This window comes from Pundamilia nyererei, unplaced genomic scaffold, assembly GCF_000239375.1.
Source record: "Pundamilia nyererei isolate P.nyererei 1_Seehausen unplaced genomic scaffold, PunNye1.0 scaffold00355, whole genome shotgun sequence".
In the NCBI taxonomy this organism is placed as follows: domain Eukaryota; kingdom Metazoa; phylum Chordata; class Actinopteri; order Cichliformes; family Cichlidae; genus Pundamilia; species Pundamilia nyererei.
In genome coordinates, this window is record NW_005187756.1 from 63,447 (window position 1) to 78,150 (window position 14,704).

General features: G+C 41.9%; 2 protein-coding genes across 2 annotated transcripts; one reads left to right on the plus strand and one right to left on the minus strand.

Moving 5' to 3' along the window:
• Window positions 1-223: 223 nt before the first annotated feature.
• On the minus strand, window positions 224-3,486 carry rmdn1 (regulator of microtubule dynamics 1). The gene is made up of 10 exons (XM_005752374.1): window positions 3,274-3,486; window positions 2,688-2,793; window positions 2,499-2,583; window positions 2,143-2,302; window positions 1,958-2,047; window positions 1,804-1,859; window positions 913-1,000; window positions 800-830; window positions 548-681; window positions 224-430 (listed from the first exon to the last, which is right to left on the minus strand). Exons 1-10 carry the CDS (start codon window positions 3,406-3,408, stop codon window positions 389-391), a joined length of 927 nt encoding a protein of 308 aa, XP_005752431.1. The 5' UTR covers window positions 3,409-3,486; the 3' UTR covers window positions 224-388.
• A 1,482-nt stretch (window positions 3,487-4,968) lies between these two features.
• On the plus strand, window positions 4,969-13,527 carry LOC102196333 (copine-3-like). The gene is made up of 16 exons (XM_005752373.1): window positions 4,969-5,435; window positions 6,813-6,982; window positions 7,118-7,297; window positions 7,389-7,463; window positions 8,121-8,192; window positions 8,277-8,354; window positions 8,438-8,527; window positions 9,125-9,223; window positions 9,308-9,391; window positions 9,512-9,571; window positions 9,756-9,889; window positions 10,427-10,481; window positions 12,018-12,069; window positions 12,169-12,302; window positions 13,021-13,254; window positions 13,371-13,527. Exons 2-16 carry the CDS (start codon window positions 6,824-6,826, stop codon window positions 13,488-13,490), a joined length of 1,626 nt encoding a protein of 541 aa, XP_005752430.1. The 5' UTR covers window positions 4,969-5,435; window positions 6,813-6,823; the 3' UTR covers window positions 13,491-13,527.
• Window positions 13,528-14,704: the final 1,177 nt, after the last annotated feature.

The following is a 14,704-nucleotide window of genomic DNA, read 5'->3' on the forward strand; positions in this document are numbered from 1 at the left end:
ATGCACAACTTGTCAAACCTAGAAGCAGATGACTACACGGGGTGCCACTCCTGTCAGCTAAGAACGGGAAACTGAAGCTACGGTCCAACTGGACAACAGAAAATTGGAAAATTGTTGTCAGGCCTGGGGAAGTCTCGCTTTCTGCTGCAATATTCAGATGGTGAATTTAGAACTCTGAAGTTTGGATAAAATGAGATGAAATACACGACGCAACATACAAAACTACTAACGACAGGACATTATTTTATTATTTCTTGAAGGCATGTGTGATTTCTGTGTGCGAAGCCGGCAACTGTTCGGTGAAGTAGAAATGAAGTAGAAAATCTTTAGGAAACAGTCTTGTTAGCAGCTGTTAAGGGTCCAGAGGGGCGTCATGTTTCACCGAGCTTCATCCCAGCTTCTTCAGGAGATCCACAGCTTCCTTGTGGACCTGCAGAGGAAGAGGAGCATGCACTGATTAAGTTAAACAGTCCCACTGATATACAGTTAAACTGAAATATACAAAAACAGAGTAAATCACAAGTCTGGAGTCAGGGTGTGTGTGTACCTCTTTGTCTTCCAGCGTGTGAGCAGGGTATTCCTTTGTTTTGGTCAGCCACAGCAGTGCTTTCTCCTTGTCTTTCATGGCTAAATAAGTCTTCCCGAGCATCAGCAGGTTCTTGCTGTAGAAGTTTGGATCGACTGGGAAAAACAAGAGACAAATGTTTGTCGGCTGACTGCTTTTTTTTTTTCTTTTTAAATCACAGACATGTTTGTCTGTGATTATTTTTAAAGAACCGTGTTGGTGACAGTACTCTACCTTCCTCAGCTTTTAGGAAAAATGCCAAAGCCTGAAAGACACAGAAAAACAAAACTCACTGTGCAGCTAGTAAGAAAGCAAAGGATGTCAGATTCAGACTGGGCGGTGCTCACCTCCTCGTATGTAGACTCGGGTGGTGATGAGAATATTACAGCTGCCACCTTGCGCTGATACCACGGCAGCTCAGCAAAAGCGAAGCACCTGAGAGACAAAGGACAGCATATGTTAGGTGCCATCCATGTGGATGTTACTTGTTGCACACATATACACCCTTTCATGCAAACGGCGCTCCCTCATGGCTGTGGCCTCTTTCAGCAGGATACTGCACCCTGCCTCAAAGCAAAAATGGTTCAGGGATGATTCGAGGAGCACAACAATGAGTTTGAGGTCCAAGCTTGGCCTCTAAATTCCCCAGATCTCAATTCAATCAAGTAATTGCAGGATGTGATGGACAAACAAGTCCAATCCACCTCACAATTTAGAGAACTTTAAGGATTGGTTGCTAACATCTTGGTGCAGATGCTCCAGCACACCTTCAGGCGTCTAGTGGAGTCCATGCCTCGACGAATCAGGACTGTTTTGAAAGAAAAAGGGGACCAATGCAATATTAGGAGGGTGGTCATAATGTTATGCCTGATCGGTGTTTATATTCTGGGATTTGCACATAGAAAGTTGCTTCAAGGGCTTTTTAGTCATTTATCTTATTAATCAGCTTTACCAAATGAACGTATGGTAAAGATTTTAATCTTAAAGTTTCATCCAACACATTTAGTCGACATCTATTTCGTTTTACATTCCTTGGACCGCAGAGTCACAACTGCATTGTTTATTTTTTTCTAAATTTACTCCAATTCCAGCTGCACTCCCTTGGAAGTTGTGGAAGAAACACTCCCGTAGGTGTGAGAGTTCAACCACACAGAGCTAGTTTGAGAGAGGGGAGCGCTCCTTTCACTCACAGTGTTAAAAAGCAAAAAACCACCCACGAAAACAAAAAGCAGTCTCACCAGTAACCCAAAATGTGTATGGAGGTGGCGTCTTTAGGGTTGAGCTCGATGGCTCTCTAAGAGGAAAGACAAAAAAAAAAGAAAATCAGTGTTCAGATGTTAAATATGACGCTGTGATTTTGGTCACATGACTTCCATCTTAAGGTCCTCTCACCTCTAGATGATCCCTGATGATGTACGAATTTCCAATTTTAACCTTGACACCCTCATAATCCCCGACGTCGCTGAGACACACGCCGTACCACTGTGTGACGAGCGGACGAAAAAGAAAAGAAACCTGTCAAAACTCGTAATCAACATCCTGTGAGTGTCGAGTTGGCGGAGAAACCACAATCGCACCTTGTGAGCTGCAGAGCACAGGTCATCTTTCTCCAGGGCCTTTTTGGCGTACTCAAAGGCCTCAAACGTGAGCTGCTTCTTCCGCCCGGCCTCGATGTTGGGTAGGAGGGACAGGTCCCGAGAAGCCCGGGCCAATCTCCACAGGAACTCTGCATCGTTGCTACAAACACACAAAGAGAGTCATTATTGTCCAACTAAATTCAGACTGAATGAAAACAAAAACCATAACTTTACACCCAGTGGATGGTAAAACACTTTGCTTTGGTGGCATGTGGTTGTTGTATTACAAAAACACACACAAAGACAAAAAAAACAAAGATCAAATAGAATAAATAAACCCTCTGAACTCTCCTTACCTGTCTTTGTACTGCACCAGCAGCTGGTAGAGTTTCTCTGTCTCTGCACAGCTGTACAGGTAGTCAGCCTGCTCCAAAACCTCCCCTAGACAGACACAAAACCCACCAGTTCAGCCATAAAGCCCAGCTGACATTCACTAGATCAAACCTAATAAAAAGCACATGTTCGTATCTGAGTTTGCCATCTACCTCTATCTAAAGCGCAAACCACAGCTGAACTCTGCACCTTGCGATAAGCTGCATAGCCGAGGCACGACAGCGCAGGGAGCCCCAACAGGAATGCAGCCCGTCCACTCTGTGCACAAGTGAAGAAGTGACACAAAAACACACTTGTGAATGCAAGCGCTAGGCAAGAACAGACTGTCTCCCATTCAAAGTCATTCTTGGCGTCTGTGCTGACCCTGAGTAACCTGAACCCAGAGCTGGACTGTGAAGCCATGGGGTCAATGCATTCTTCAGTCCACACGGGAACGTTACAGGAAGTTCTAGGTGAAACTAACGCTGAGATCCAGTTTAATTATACAGCCAGCTGACAAGCATAGCAGCATCATTCCTATACAGTACTGGTAGTTCTCTTCCTGCATGGATAAGCAGCTCTGACAGCATTTACAAACCCGTTGCCCCTTCACCTATATATCAAATATGAAGCTCTGAGGAAGTGGCACCACTGACCTTCCTGAGCGCAAATCACGGAGCTCGCATAAAGATAAAGAAAGCAGTGTGATAATGAATGAAGCAGGGTTATTTTGGATGTGAAAGAAGCATCGTTATTTACAGTCAGAGCGGTGGAAGTCCTTCGTAGAGCAGTCCAGTAGTTTCGGTTTGTCCCTCTGCTTTTTACGCAGTTTGCGCCAGACCCAAACTCCACTAAAGCCCTGCTCACACACCGTGGTATAATCCTCCCAGCCATCTTATCACAGGTCCACACTATCAGTGATCACTCATCACACTGACAAACTTACAACCTCTCGGTGAGAGTCCCCGGAGCGGGGAGGATGGTGCGTTCAAGAGCACAAATTAAACACGTTGCAAAATAAATAAATGAATGACTAAATCGTGGATTTTTAGAGCAGATAAAAGTCAGTTTTGTAAATACTTTGAAGCCGGAACAAAATATCCTTACTTTAAAATAAAAATGTATTCTACCCAATGCAAATGTGCCTATTTTTCTCTTTATATGTTCAAACATTTACAGTGGGAAAAAAAAAAACATGAAATACTCTTTTATTCATGCTTCACCAGGATAAATTTGTTATTAACGTCATATTTATTACAACATGCTTGTATAAAAGCATGTATAAATTATTTGCTGTATGTATTAAATCCCAAACCTTTAATTATCTTGTCTCTGAAAATCGACTGAGTGGTGTTTTGTCAGCAGAAAAGTTATAGTTTAATAAACAACAGAATTAAATAAATATTCAAGGATATCCTCCCAGTTAGTAGTGAGTGTTGTAAGGGATTACTATTGCAAAAACTGTAATTAGATTACCGTTACTTTCCCATAGGAACACTGTGTTACTGCGTTACTAAAACCGTGATGTTTTTTTGCAAGAACGTCTCATGACAGTGACAAGCAGTGCCACGTTGGTGACAACAGCTGTGTGCAGATCAACAATGGATCACATATCGAGTGCGGGAGAGAGTATGAGCGTGCAGCGTTTAAAGCGTGGAAGTACTGACCTTATTTTGAGTTTGATTCCATAAAAAGTGACAAAAACATTAGCATCCGTTGTGCGTGGGAAGAAAACTTCTTTTTACAGCGAAGAAAAACCCCTAAACTTCCGAGAAAGCAGTGCTATGAGGTAATGGGAAACTCACAGAGAAACTCGTGGATTCTTCCACTGACCGCTGCAGCACACCTGCACCAGGGTAAACCTCCGCCTACCCTACTTCTGCTTTACAGGTGAAAATAGAGCAAAAGGACCGCTAGTCTTTGATGTTATTTATTTTCTGCTGTGTTTTACTTGCATCTGTTTGAAAGAGTGAGTGTAAACACAAAACATATTTTATTTTATGTGCTGGAATGTGCAGAAAATAGCTTTAAATGTTAAACTAATTTATTCAAGTCAGAGAATGTTGCATATAATTAAATTTTTGCTTGATGCATAAAGTTAAAAGATTTAAACTTTTGAAAATAAGTAATCAGTAAAGTGACGGGATTACTTTTTTGGGGAAGTAATCAATAATTAGTTACTGATTACTTTTTTCAAGTAACTTGACCAACACTGGTGTTCAAAAGTTTAAGAAGCTAGCCTTTTACCTTAGCATTACTAGGTATTATAGAAAACGCTGAAATACAAGCTCTCGTGATCAAAAACGGAAAAGCTCTTCTGTGAATATTATTAGTTGTTTAGATTGAGAACAGCTCAAAATTAGACATATCAGGTGTCTGTTTATTGGCCAACACTGGTTTGAAAACAACACAGCAGCGCTTCTATAAGCTAAATGAATATCTACTCACAGTCCGCCCAGAGAAAGGTCTCCCAGAGCTTTTAACTAGATGGTACCTGGTCGCATCACCAACAGCAGCTTAAATTGGCGTTCAGCACAGCTGCAAAACACTTTTCTTGAATGCACCCCGGACAACGCTGTGCCGCTTTGTTATCGACTCGGCGAGAAACAGAGAAACAACAGAAACACAAGAACGTTCCGGCATAATATAAAGCGCCTATCGTACAGTAATGTTACAACAGCGTGTTTGTTAATATAATGTTGTCCAGGTGAAGCAGACACACCAAACAGGCATTTACACAAAACTTCAACTTCAGGTAAAAGTAGTTGTAAAATTAGTGGAAGTTGTGAAGCGAGCAGAACACTGGGCAGGGCAGAGTGTGGGCTCCACCCAGTGCGACAACACAGCTGTTGCTGTCAGATTAACGTTACGCGTTCAGAGCAGAGGCAGAAAAAAGTGTATATTTGTCAACAACTACACAGGTAAATGATCCAGTAAGCATTATGAAAAGGTAACGTAGTGTGAAAGGGAGAAGTGGTGTGGTTGTTAGAGCTCCACCTAACTGTCACTGCCTGCATGTGTTAGCTCGAGTAACGGTAACTTACATTATTTGGTGGTGGTACTACAAAGCTAGAAATCTAGGGAAAAGTCATCACAGCAAAATTAAATATATGTCTACTTGTGTATGTGTGTGTGTGTGTGTGTGAGAGAGAGAGAGATCCAGATTTTTAAACACGAACAGTTGATTTATTTACTTATTTTTAACTATGACATAAAGTCTGTCAGTAAAGATTGATTGATTGATTGACGGTTTTCTAACATTTCGCTCGAAGCTCTGAAATTACAGTCACGTGATCAGTTACAACTCACCCATACTTTCACTTCTGTCTCTTTAAACGTGACTTTTCCTGCACTTCTGATAGATCCATAAATGTGTGTGCAGTTTTGTGTGTAAATCAAGGGTTTGTGTAGCCTAAGCTCCGGCTTCCAGATGCTGTGCCAAAAAGTGATCGCCTGCCAAAAAACTGATTTGTTTCTGTGTTGTTTTTTTTATGTGTAATATCTTTACTAATGTTGGTAAATAGACTTCGGTGAACAGGGTTTACAAAGGGGTAAAATAGAAAATTATTTTTTTTAAATTACCAGTTTTTCAAGTATCTTTATAAGTCTCTGTTATTGTACTTACATTATAACCAATCCGGTTCTTTTTGTCCACTCAAAATCTGTTTACATAACTATTGTTACATTTGTTGCAATTTCTGCTTCCTCTTGGCCAGATTACTCTTAAAAGAAGACATTTTTGATGTCAACAAGATTTTTTTTAACTGGATAAATAAAGGTCACTACCATTATTATTTTTCTTTTTATGTTCTGTTTTGTTGTTGCCCTCTAAGGTTTAAAGAAAAACAATAAAAAGAAAGTATAAAAAAAGTCACTGCCAACAACTGAATGCAGCTTCTACCTTGTGACAAGAATGTTGTTTGTGGCTCAAGATGACTTGATATCATTCACGAAGGTACATTTGACATATCTATCATATTATAGACCAACAAGTTCTTTATAGCAGTTTAAATTGGCAGACGATCATTTGCTGGCACACTGCCTCTAGCACTGTACTTGTTCTTAAATTGCTGTGGACACACCACCAGGTGGCGTAGTATTCAGCGATTTATGTGTGAACTTAGTGGCCTGGTTGTGGTGGCATTTGACCATCTGAGCCTGCCTTACTTTGGACAACCACCACTACCACCCGACTAAAGTCATGACTGAAGATTGAGTAATATGTAGTAACAAGTCAAGAGAGCATTTTGAGAAGATGGAAGTGCTCTGAAGAGATTTCTGTGGTTTATCCTTTTCAGGAACAGCTGCAATGGCCTCAGGTGGGGTCCCACTGCCCACAGCCACCCAATGTGCCACTAAGGTGGAGCTGAGCATCTCCTGTGAAAACCTAATGGACATGGACGTCTTCTCCAAGTCTGACCCTCTGTGTGCTTTGTACATCAACACATCAGATTCTCAGTGGTATGAGGTATGTAATTGGTAGTGGTACGAGATTTTTGCATATAAGAGTTAAGACTGCAAATCTATGGCTGGCATTAAATAATATGTTCTAACCTAAGTCATGTGACTTACGTTACACATCTTTTTTTACTTTGTGAATTAGTTTGGCCGCACGGAGATGATCCTGAACTGCCTGAATCCGAAGTTTGCTAAGAGGTTTGTGATCGATTACTATTTCGAGACGGTGCAGAGGCTGAAGTTCTGCGTGTATGATATCGACAACGATACCTACGACCTGAGTGACGATGATTTCCTTGGAGAGCTTGAATGCACCCTCGGGCAGGTAAGTTTCCCCTTTATCAGGTTGCTCTTTAAACACTGGTCGTTCGCCCACTGCTTTAGCGCTCCTTGTTGTTTCCATCATTTGTGTCCAGGTCGTTTCTAATAAGCAGATGACGCGGCCGTTGTTGCTGAAGAACAGGAGGCCGGCAGGCCGTGGGACCATCACAGTGAGCTGACCCTTTGTCTGTGTGAACTTAGTTTCTCCAGTTTGTCCTTCTGTATGCATCTATGTGTGTAAAAATAAGAATATGCTTAGCTTGTAGGGTTGATTTTGCTCATATTTTGCTAGAATTAGTCATTTTAGCAAGCTACAAAGAAAAGCCGTGGAACCCTTGTATTGATTGATTGGCTTCCTGTAGTTTAATATAAGTGTCAGGGCTCATGGCTGGGTTTGGAAGTGTAAAACTGCAGTTTACTTGTGCTAATTTCTAACCAAGTGATGGATATGACTGTTACTGTCCTGCTTTGTCTACTGTTTTGAGATAAATGAAACCATAGTGTACAAAATGAACACCATGCTGTAATAATTAAGAAGTAAAACTATCATTTTAGACCATAAACCTACTGGGAAAATATTACTAAGGTAATTCATGAAGGGAGAAATTGTTTGATTTTCTCATAGATTTCTGCACAATCAGACTTCTTTTTAAAACTAGAGAAGCTGCCCCCTGCTGGCCATCAGAAAGAATGCAATTGCACTTTTAAATTGGCTTCATTTTTTTTGTATATAGCTGAGGTTATGTTAAAATTTAACATAAAAGAAAACCACTGTGAAGCTCAGTATAAAACTGCACAAATCTTTATGTTTTTCTCCTTTTTGATAGATCTGTGCTGAAGAAATCACAGACACCAGGGTAGCAAACTTTGAAGTGTCCGCCCGCAGGCTGGACAAAAAGGTAATGAAAGTTGCTTCAGGGTTTTTTTAATAAAGTCCATTAAATGTAAGTTCTGTGAATGACTAACTGGGAATGGTTTGTCAGTATCTGTGGTGGTCCGACCCTTTCCTGGAATTCTACAAGCAGACAGAAACTGGATGGCAGCTGGCTCACAGGACAGAGGTACACACATTTACCATCAGGTCCTTCATCGGCGTGCACTAAATTCCCGTGGACTCGTTACTCACGGTAACCTGTTTATGCAGGTTGTGTACAACAACCTAAATCCAATATGGAGGCCGTTCCGCATCTCATTGCGAACTCTTTGTGGAGGAGATGTGGAGAAGCCTATTAAGGTAATTCTATTCAGTGAACCTGCACAATAAAATGCACCCAATTAACAAAACCTGTAAGCACCTCTTAAGTAACACTCCAATGGGTGAAACAGTGGATTTCATCCCCCTCTCTCACTTTTTAAAATTTTCGAATTGGCTTTATTGACCACACTGCTGACTAATAACTAATCTTGTAATTGCAATTCTCTTATTATCTTACAAATCTCCCAAACATATAAAACAAAGGGAGTGCTTGTGACCCAGTTGGATAAGCGCTACATGCATGTATGCACGATTCATGACATCACCAGGTGAGGCTTTCTTCCTCTTTGTTTACTCACTTGACTTACTGCATTAGCTTTTGCATTTATACTGATAACTGTTTGCACTCTTTCCATATGTCAGGTGTTCAGAATATGATGACACTTCGTCACTGACTGTAAATAGTGAATGATTAGTGGGGACGTAAAAAAAGACGTAATTTTCACACCTTGACCAAGAACTTCATCATCAACCATGGTTTACTCTTTCTCTCCTCCTGTATGATCTGAACTGTTCATGCAGTAGTTTTTACGTGGTCCCCCGTTAGAGAAAACTCTTCCTGTTTTGCGTCCTCAGGTTGACTGTTACGACCATCACAGCAGCGGCTCCCATGATCTCATTGGGAGCTTTAAAACCACACTAGCAGAGATGCAAACGGGGACGCACATCTCCCCGGTGAGGCCCTTTATGTTTTGTGTGTGTGTCTCGTGTGTGTTATAGTGTTTATGTCACACGGACATTAACATGGTCTCGTTTCAGGCTGAATTCGAATGCATTAACCCCAAAAAGTCAATGAAGAAAAGCTATAAAAACTCCGGGGTCGTTTGCATCCGGCAGTGCCAGGTAAGGAATTAAAACTGTTACTCTGCCTCGATTTTACAACATATGTCCCACCGGGTTTGTTTTGGATCTCTGTACATTGTGCATTGCTGCACGTTGTTAGCGTACTCTTTACTTTTACAGATAGTGAGGGAATACACCTTCCTGGATTATATCATGGGTGGATGCCAAATCAACTTCACTGTGAGTGTGGAAATATTTTTATTGTTAAAGTAAATAAATTGTTTGGTAAGATTTGTAACATTTCTAAATTGACTGTCACATTGCACGGCACTCTGAAACTCGCAGAATACATATGAAGTATGTCAGACGTTTACCTGGTGACTGAAAAGCTCTCTGTATGTTGACCCGTATCCTCTCGGTCCAGATCGCCATTGACTTCACGGGCTCTAACGGGGATCCAGGGTCTCCTCAGTCCCTCCACTACATCAGCCCAGAGGGCTACAATGAGTACCTGGCAGCCATCTGGTCAGTGGGCAATGTCATCCAGGACTACGACAGGTGAACCCAAGCATCCTACATCATCCCACCATCTAAAGCAGGGCTGCCCAATCCCAGTCCTCAAGAGCTACTATCCTGCAGCTTTTAGATGCATCCCTACTCCAACACAGCTGAATCAAATGGTTTGATTACATCTTCAGCATGCCATCATGTTTGGCAAAGGCCTGATAACAAACCATTCATTTGATTCAGGTGTGTGGGAACAAGGATGCATCTAAAAGCTGCAGGACGGTAGCTCTCGAGGACCGGGATTGGGCACCCCTGCTCTAAAGTAATGATATCAGAGGAAGAAACAGATACTAAAAAAACAACATGTTAAGCCAGAGTTGAATGAAAGAGTCTTATCACCAACTTACACCAACCCCTCCCCCCCAGAAATTATTAACCTTTTTGCTACTTACAGTGTTAATATTAAAAATCTTTAGCGGCCTTGATAATCACCTACTAACATTTTCCCTGGAACTAGTTTCTGTTCAAACTTGGGGCCCACTGATCTACCGCTCGATGAGCTCATGAGTTTGTTCTGTCTCTGTGTAGTAAGAAGATGTTTCCTGTGTTTGGTTTTGGAGCCCAGCTCCCTCCATCCTGGCAGGTATGAAATATTCATTAAAGAAACAGCATCATTGAGCCATATGTGTGACACAAAGTTGTTATTTCGATATCACTGAGTTATTACGGTGCTTTATTGTGTTCATCCTCTCTCTCTTGGCTGGAATTGTGGGTATTGAAAAGCACTGGAAATTTGCAGTGTCTCAAAGGACCAGTGCTGCGGCATTTCCACTCGTTACTTGGATGTGACTGCTGAATTCAGAGCGCACTCACATGATGGTGTGGTTTTGGGGCTGTTGAGTGTCCCGGTGTGTATGAAAGGCAGTTTGCTCTGACTGGTAATGCTCAATGAACAGTAGGGTGGTGGAGCGTAGCTCAGCTGCTGAGGCACGGCAGTAGAAGGCGTGATGCTGTGAGCCTGATGAACAATTGAATGATCCCTCATTAGGGAGCTGATGCAGCAGTTTGTAACATCAGCTTCTTTATTATTGTTCTTTTTTCTCTGTGTCCTGACGTGTCTGGAAACGTTTGCAATCAGAATTATGATCTTTATGCTGGGTTGTGGCTCTTGTTCACATGTTTCATTATGAGTGTTATTTCAGTTATTACATTATATGTAAAATGGGCAGCACGGTGGCAAGCTAAGAGGCAGAAGGGGAAAAAACAACCTTTTTTTTGTCGACCTCTGCATCTGTAAGACAACACAAGTACAGTGCCTGAACAAAAATACAAAGATGCACAGATTTGCAAATCAGCAGAGTATGTGGAGAGTATGTGAGCAAGGGAGTGAGTGTCCTTGTCACAAAATGTACGTGACAATGAGGGTGGGAGGCTGGGATAACGCCCCCCATCCGCAGCCCCCAAGAGTACCAAAGACCTGAGGCCACACATCACTGCAGCATCTGCAGCAGGAGAACAAGCGAAGCTCCAGATAGGCCGCTCACGGCTATAGAGCGAGAGTCCCACCAAGAGCTTTTCATATTCAAAGTTGTGCTTTAGGAAGATATCTGCTTGGGTTAACTTTGCATTAGCTTCTGATCATTCGGGGAACCCGCCTGCTAGTTTGCTAGCACCGGCTAGGTTAAATGGCCAATTATTCAGGGCTTCCATTATAATCAAAGCCAGTCAAATATGCGTGCAGCTTACAATATGTGTTTATTTCACCTGACATTTATGATCTCTTCCAATCTTACTGATCACTCAAAGCGCTTTAGACTGGAAGTTCCCATTTTTTACCACATTGCCTGACATCCATGACCAATTTCGATTCACTGACTAACCTAACATGCATGTCGTTGGACTGTGGGAGGCAGTTGGAGTACCCAGAGAAAACCCACCCAGGTACAGGGACAGCGTGCACCCAGAAAGGCTCCAGCTAGGACTCAAACTAGGAACCATCTTGCTGTGAGGCATCAATTCCAACTGCGACATATGTATATGTATATTCTTATACAAACACACTGTGCTTGCTTCTTATCGTTCATGTACCCCCCCCTCGCCCCCGTGTTGTGTCATGTACATGTCAAACACAGGTCTCTTGAACAGTCGTCTAAAGCTTTTGTTGATTTTACTCCTACAGGTGTCCCATGAGTTTCCTGTCAATTTCAATCCAGCAAATCCCTTCTGTTCAGGCAGGTTTAAACTTCTCACAAAGCTGTGTTTGGTTCTTGAAAGTTGCCCATGGATGCTGTAATGGTGAACCACTGTACCTGTGGATGTGTGTGCCGCAGGCATAGAGGGCGTGGTGGATGCCTACAGACACTGTCTGCCTCAGCTGAAGCTCTGGGGTCCCACCAACTTTTCCCCGATCATCAACCATGTGGCCCGCTTCGCCAGACAAGCTCTCCAGCAGCACGTGGCCTCAGTAAGGAAGCAGGAAGTGTTTAGACACTCACTGCTTACAAACACTTCAGTCACCCTTCTGCTGTTTTGCTCCCATGACATTGTTGTGCGAGCTTCTGTTTTCTCATCTGCATAATATGCTAAACTGTATGTGTTTCCCCAACTGTGTCCAAATCTTTATTTTACAACAATTAGCTACTTTACACAACTTGGCTTTTTCTGTGATATACACCTGATGAACACCTGCTTTGTCTAACTTTCTGGGCTTTCTTCTCAAATTTTAGCATCCAACATTTTTATGGCTCATTATGACAGATTTATGCCAGCCTAAAGGTAAAAACAATTAATCCGCTTGACATTTTTATGACTTTAAGAGCAGTTTTACCTGCAAATTAAGATATAATTTGTATCACTTGGCGATTTCTACATCTTTGGACAGTTTGAACTTTTAGAGTGACTAACCATATGTTACAGCTTTTCTCAATAGGCCATAAAACTGTCAAAGTTAAATTAAATCCCAAAATAACCACCGTGCATCAACAGGTGCTCATACAAAAAAGTGCAGACTTACGATATAAATGCAGATAATACTTGACCAAAGTATATGAGCCACAAATAATTTGAGTATATGGGTCAAATGCTTAACATTGGTATATAGTGTATACAAGTATATGTGTTTCAGAATATATATGTGCCATCTAATCCCCAACTCTGTAATCTACTTTTCTGTCATCGTGCAGAATTACTTTGTGCTGCTTATCATCACGGATGGCGTGATCACAGACATGGACCATACACGTGCCGCTATCGTGGAGGCCTCTCGTCTGCCCATGTCTATCATCATAGTGGGTGTTGGCGGGGCAGACTTCAGCGCCATGGAGTTTCTGGACAGCGATGACAAACTGCTGCAGGCGCCCAGCGGGGTCGTCGCCTCCAGAGACATCGTGCAGTTTGTGCCCTTCAGAAATTTCCAGGTAGGCAGCAGCTCCGAGGCTTTAGACAGCCAGCCTTCCTCTGCTCAGCACACACGCGCAAACCTGAGTGCTGCTGAACAAGCCGACTTCTCATTCTTGTGAATTTATGTTTGCAGAGAAACAGCGTGGCCCTGGCGCAGAGCGTGCTGGCAGAGCTTCCCGATCAAGTCGCATCCTTCTTCAATGCCTACAAGCTGAAACCACCTAATCTTTTTAATGTTCCTGAGCCGTCCTAGTAAAGCAGGTTAAATGTACTCGAGTATCTCCAATGCACTTCCTGTTTGTCTCTCTTTCTACATTCAGTGCATAGAGGGGTGTCAATCCGTGTTGGGCAAACCTTTTGAGATTTACAGATTAATGATTGCTTCACACTGGAACACTGGAAAGCAGCAAATCAACTCTGAGGTGAAATCTACAATGGTAAACTGGAACAACTCAGAAAGCAGTTAATGCTATTTAAAATCACATGCCATCCGAAAAAACACATTAACCAATAAATAAATAAATAATAATAATAATTTAATATTTGTATACAATGACGATCAGTTTCAGCTTGCATGGCTCACAAATAAAATCCAGAGCAGGACATCGTTATGGCTGCGGAAATGCTTCCTCAGGCTAAAATTTGGGATTCTTCTCCATGATGTCATCACTGTGTGGGTGGTTGAGCAACAGTCACCCTTTTGCAAAAGCTCTAAACAAGCGGTTGCATGACAGCTGCCTAAGGTGTAGCATCACAGTGGTCAGGATGAAAGGAAACAGGAAGTGGCTTTGAACAAGCGTGCAAGCCAACCTTATCCTTTTAATCGCTCAGAAATCAGTTTCTGTTACAATTAACAAAGAGCACCCAAATGGCCTTAAACAGCAAGTTTAATGTTGTGCAGTTGACTTTTTCACAACATCTATGTAAATCACTAGTATTACAGTTTCTCTAACAAGCTGAGTGACTGAGGTGTTTTCCATGTGATTTGAGACCCTCCAGCTTGTTCACTGCATGTAATTAATAAGAAATCGTAATAACAGGAAAAAAATAACAGTGTACTCTGTGCATCTTCACACATGGCTTTGCTGATTAAATGCTATATTTGTTGCATAAACGAATGGCACCTTATTTGTTGTGTGATCATAACATAAAAGGAAACGGTGGATATCTGCTGAGACAAAGCTCAGAGTCTACATTGTTACACTGGATGTTCCCAGCTAGCAACCTGACTCCTGCTACCTTAATTAAAGACTTTGACATGTAACCTTGTTTGCTAACAAGATTTTATACGTTGTGAATATTTATTGTTGTTTATAATGGTTGGAAATGATTTCGACTCCCCTGTGTGGCCCACAGTGGTTGCTTCCGACAGTCTTTTCCCAAATTAAATAAAGGAACTGCCATCTGGCGGCAAAAGTGAATTAGTAACCATGGTTATTAACTAGATTAAGTACCACAGTGTGTATA